The sequence below is a fragment of the Amphibalanus amphitrite genome, unplaced genomic scaffold (assembly GCF_019059575.1).
Source record: "Amphibalanus amphitrite isolate SeventyFive unplaced genomic scaffold, NRLGWU_Aamphi_draft 000686F_arrow, whole genome shotgun sequence".
Taxonomy (NCBI): Eukaryota; Metazoa; Arthropoda; class Thecostraca; order Balanomorpha; family Balanidae; genus Amphibalanus; species Amphibalanus amphitrite.
Window position 1 is genome coordinate 198,039 of NW_024882180.1, and position 4,986 is coordinate 203,024.

Consider the following 4,986-nt stretch of genomic DNA (forward strand, 5'->3'; position numbering starts at 1 on the left):
CTGAGTTCGTTCCAGCTTCCGGGTCCGCGATCTCGGTCCGCGATCTCACACAGCGTTCTGAATAACGTAGTCCTGTATTGGTGATCGGTATCCGGCGGGGGCCGCTGCCCGACTGCTGCACGGCCGCACCGTGCCCACGAGCGCAGCGAGCTCAGCGCCACCTAGTCTACTGCACAAAGTTCAGAGGGCAAAGGGCTACGTCACCACACACTACCCCCCTCAACAGGAATGACAGTCGTGGCGAAGCAGACAACACAAAAACTGGCCGAAATAAGACTAAACATCCGTCTAAAACTATTTCAAAGCAAAGCCAGTCGCTTCGAACACGACTTTGTGGCGCCGTCACATTTCGGCTATGAGGCGACGTGGCTGCTTCCGCTGCCTGACGGAAACACGCTGAGCGATGCCCCCAGTGGCTGATCCAGCTCCTGTTCCTGTCGCCGATGAGGTCACACCGCCACCTCTGCTGACCTGCGCCTCCTCGGCGCCAGCGTCGCCGCCTGCAGCTACCTGCGCTTCCTCGGAGCTGCCACCGGTAGCGGTAGCAGGTGCTGTCACAGCATCATTGCCCGTCGCCTCTGGTCCGTCTGTGGCCGGTGTGGCCGGTGACCTGACCGTCGTTTCCGACCCGCCGGTCACACCTGTCCCGACGATGACCCCCGGTCTGATGGTCACCGGTGGTTCGCCAATCCCTGTGGGTGCCACCGGAACCTGTCCGTTACGGTTCGGTGCTGCCACCGTCGGCTGCCGGCTGATTTCCTCCGCGCCATCGGACGCTGCAGCAGCCTGTTGGGTGCCCGCCAGACGCAGCTGGTCGGCGTGCCGCGACCAGATCGCGCTCCCCACGTCCACTTCGAACGACAGCTGGCCCGTCCGGGCGGTGATGACGCCCCGCCGCCACTTGGACGGTCCACCGTAGGCCCGTGTCCAGACGTGGTCTCCGATCGAGAACTGCCTGTTGTGACCTGGCCTACCGGCCTGCCACTGGCGAAGTTTTTCCTCGCGCTGTCGCACGTGCACATCCGGCTTTAGGAGGTCCAGGTTGGTTCGCACGTTCCGTCCCAACATCATTTCCGCTGGAGACCTCCCCGTGGTCGCGTGTGGCGCCACCCGGTATGCCAGCAAGAACCGCTGGAGGCGCTGAGAAAGCGTTCCTCCGTCCTTGAGTGCAGCTTTCAAGCCATTCTTTACGGTTTGAACTGCGCGCTCCGCCGCCCCGTTGCTACTTGGATGCCACGGCGCTGTCCTGATGTGCCGAATCCCATTCGAGTTCAGGAACTGGGAGAACGCAGTGGCGGTCAGCTGGGGTCCATTGTCGCTGACCACCTGGACCGGCAATCCAAACCTGGCGAACATTTCGCGCAGAACACGCACAGTGCTTTCCGTGCTGGTCTCACGCATCGGCACTGCCTCCACCCAGCGCGAGTAGCTGTCATACACTATCAGAAAGAAAGAGCCCTGGAAGGGTCCAGCGAAGTCGATGTGAACCCTGAACCAGCAGCTGTCCGTCGGTTCCCAAGGGTGAAGTTCAGCACGCGGTGGTGCCCCGCGCTTTTCCATGCAAGCCGCGCAGTCACGCGCCAGGGCCTCCAGCTCGGCGTCCATGCCCGGCCACCATACGTATCGGCGCGCCACACCTTTCATTTTGGCGCTGCCCAGGTGACCTTGGTGCAGCTCTGCCAGCACCTGTTGCCGAAGGCAGTGGGGAACCACCGTCCTGCCACCCCAGAGCAGACATCCCAGGTCCGTGGAGAGCTCATCCCGCCTCTGACGGAACGGGGCCAGCTCCTGCTCCACCTGTCCGGGCCACCCACTGTGCACGTACGTCAGGACGCGCGACAGTACCCGATCGCGGCGTGTCGCCGCCGCGAGTTGTTTGGCCGTCAGAACTGGAGCTACTCCGTCCATGAACAGCAGGTACGAGCCGCCGCTGTTGTCGTCCTCAGCATCCGTTGGCTCGACCTCTCCGCCTGGCACTGCCATACGAGACAGACTGTCCGCCAGGTGCATGTCTTCTGATGGACGTAGCTCCACATCGTAGGTGAAAGCCGCGAGCTGCAGCGCATACCGCTGGAGCCTGGCCGCAGCCAGCGTTGGCAGCTCGCGCTCCGGACTCAAGATGCGCGACAGCGCCCTGTTGTCCGTGACCAGGGTCCATCTCCGGCCGTAGAGAAACTGACCGAAGCGCTTGACAGCGAAGGACACCGCCAGCGCCTCCTTCTCTACCATTGGATATTTCCTCTCCGTTTTTGTGAGTGTCCGAGAGGCGTACATCACCGGACGCTCCAGTCCTTCCTCGTCAGGCTGCAGAAGCACGGCTCCCACGCCGACTTCACTGCTATCTGTGACGAGCTTGAGCGGCGCCTCTGCATCGTACCGCTTTAGGACTGTGTCCCCTGCCAGCAGTTTCCGCACTCTGACCAGTGCGTTTTTGTGCACATTAGTCCATTTCCACGTGGCGCCCTTCTGTAAGAGCTCGTACAGCGGCGCTAGTTCCGTGGAGAGGTTGGGAAGCACGCGCTGGTAGTAGTTGATGCTCCCCAAGATGCTGCGCAGACTTTTCACATCTTTAGGGTCCGGCATGTCGATCACTGCGTCAACTTTCTCCTGTACTGGACGCAGCCCCTGTGCTGAGATGCGCCAGCCGAGGTACTGCACCTCGTCGAGTCCAAGTTGACACTTTTCCCGTTTCAGCTTCACCCCATGAGCTTCCAGCCGAGTTAGCACTTCATCCAAGCGCACGCACAGGTCTGTCATGTTCGCCGCCGTCACCAGCAGATCGTCTTGATAGGCCACACACCCGTCTATGCCATCCAGGATGTGATCGATTGCTGCCTGAAACACCGAACTGCACGCCGATATGCCGAACGGTAGGGATTTCATCCGATACCGTCCTCGGTGCGTGACGACTGTTGTCATATCCCGCGATTCCTCCGCGAGCTCCAGCTGCAGGAAGGCGTCTTTCAGGTCCAGTTTGCAGAACCGCCGTCCTCGGACGCTCGCAAAGATGTCCTCGGCGGATGACGTAGGATGCGTCGCCATTTGCAGCTGCGGGTTTACCGTCAGTCGATAATCACCGCACAGACGCACACCGCCATCAACCCGTGGCACCGTCACCAGTGGTGTTCCCCAGCCGGGCGCGTCGTTTGGACCGACTTTTTCCGCGATCCCGGCCTGCACCCAGCGGTCGAGCTCCTGCTCGACGGCCGGTTTCAGTGCATATGGAGGCGAGCGCACCGGCCGTGACACCGGCCGTGCATCCGGTTTCAGTGTCAGGTGCGCCTTTACTCCACTGATGCGCCCCGGTGTGCCGTCAAACACCGACTTGTGCCTGTTACAGACCGCCTCCAGGTCCGCCGTCCCTCGTTCCGGCGTGACGTCCATCACCGCCGTCTCTCCGCCGCCCACACTTATGTCCAGAGCCCGCAGCCAGTCGCGGCCTAGCAGACGGCGATCGCCAGGCAGGTCCACCACGACCAGTCGCAGTCGATGGTCCCGACCGCGAAACCTTACAGAGACGTCTGCCTCACCCCGGAGAGGGATCCGGTGACCAGTGAATGACGACAGCTGTAGCTGAGTAGGTTTCAATCGCAGCCGCGGGATGACCGTGTCCCGCCCCACAGCAGTGATAGGGCTGCCGGTGTCCACCACCATTTTGATGGCCACCCCGTTCACCGGTAAAGTCATTTTAACCGCCTCCGTTAGGTTAACAGCGTTTATCTGCCCCAGCCCCCACATGTCCGCCGTGGCAGTCCGCTGTCGGCATTGACTGCGCAGATGTCCGATCTGCTTGCAGCGGTAGCACCGCCGCGTCTCCGGTGCCGGTCTGACCCCGTCGGATCCACGAGTGTCAGATTCCCGGCGCCCCGGCCCCGTCGGCCGCCGTGACGCTGGTGCCGCACGCGCTGACTCATCCGGGCGTCGGCTGTCCTGACAGTCCCGCTGAAAATGTCCCGCCGCACCGCAGCGGTAGCAGCGGACCGTGCGCCGCTGGCGGCTCCGGTTACCGTCAGCCGTGCGCTGTGGCCGGACAGCGTTCAGCTGATCCGGCCCCGAGGTCACCACATCGACCTCTGGCCGCTCGTCCAATGCGGTAGTTGACCGTCCGACGCCGTCCGTGCTCAGAGACGCGTTACGGAACTGCGTCACTAGCATTTGCGTTTGCTCGTATGCACGAGCCGTAGCCTGCAGATCTTGCAGTGAAAAGTTGTCTCCTTTGGTTCCGACCGTCTGCAACAGTCGCTCCTGAATTTGTGGAGTCGCGCCGGCCACGCTCCTGTCCCGGAGCTCACGGTCGAGGTCAGCCGCCGGGAACCCGCACCGCCCAGCCACCGCCCGCAAACGAGCCAGGTACGCGTCGAATGACTCGCCGGCGTACATGCTCGTGCGGTGGAACGTTACACGTTCCGCCATAAGGTTAGACGTCGGCTGTAGATACTGGCGTAGTTTAGCCACAGCGGTGTCGTATTGTGACGTTGCATCCGTTGCAGCCGGCTCCGGCAGGGTGTCGAACACGTCCTGGATGTCCGACCCCATTAGATGGAGCAGGACTGCAGTCCGCCGCCGGTCGTCTGTTATGTCCATCGCCTCGGCGTAGAATTCCAGACCCTTCAGCCACCGGCTTAAGTCCATCCCCTTTGCAAAAGGAGCCACACTCGGCAGTCCGGCCGCCATGTTTGCCACCGCCCCGAGGCTGCACCGGGGTCAGGCACTGCACACTGCACTGACCGCGCTGACTCACCAGTCACGCCACACCGAGCAGAGTCCAAAGTTCAGAGTCCAGCGGCCGCCGTCGCCGCCCGCACCACTGTTCACCCAACACGGAGGTGCAATACAAATGTTCCCAACAACGATACAGCGAAACGCAGCGGCAGAGCTGACAGCGTTAATGCACAAAATTATGCAGCAGTATAAAAAAATACTAAGCACTAAGCAGAACTAAGCACTAAGCAATATCACCCGGCCCGACGCTATCACTTCACCGTG

At 61.8% G+C, this 4,986-nt stretch overlaps 1 protein-coding gene across 1 annotated transcript; it reads right to left on the reverse strand.

The window, feature by feature from the left end:
* Positions 1-1,222: 1,222 nt before the first annotated feature.
* Positions 1,223-4,155, reverse strand: LOC122364604 (uncharacterized protein K02A2.6-like). Its single transcript, XM_043335166.1, has 3 exons — positions 3,963-4,155; positions 1,578-3,440; positions 1,223-1,278 (listed from the first exon to the last, which is right to left on the reverse strand). The coding sequence occupies exons 1-3, from the start codon at positions 4,153-4,155 to the stop codon at positions 1,223-1,225; spliced, it is 2,112 nt and encodes a 703-aa protein (XP_043191101.1).
* Between the last annotated feature and the right edge of the window lie 831 nt (positions 4,156-4,986).

What these genes read in the sequence shown, in the direction of transcription:
- LOC122364604 (XM_043335166.1), bottom strand. Translation starts at nt 4,155, where the DNA reads ATGCTAGTGACGCAGTTCCGTAACGCGTCTCTGAGCACGGACGGCGTC. An exon ending in GGTCCGCTGCTACCGCTGCG is followed by an intron (nt 3,441 to 3,962) that starts GTGCGGCGGGAC and finishes GCCGTCTGCTAG; the next exon opens with GCCGCGACTGGCTGCGGGCT. An exon ending in CGAGCTGGAGGCCCTGGCGC is followed by an intron (nt 1,279 to 1,577) that starts GTGACTGCGCGG and finishes GCGTTCTCCCAG; the next exon opens with TTCCTGAACTCGAATGGGAT.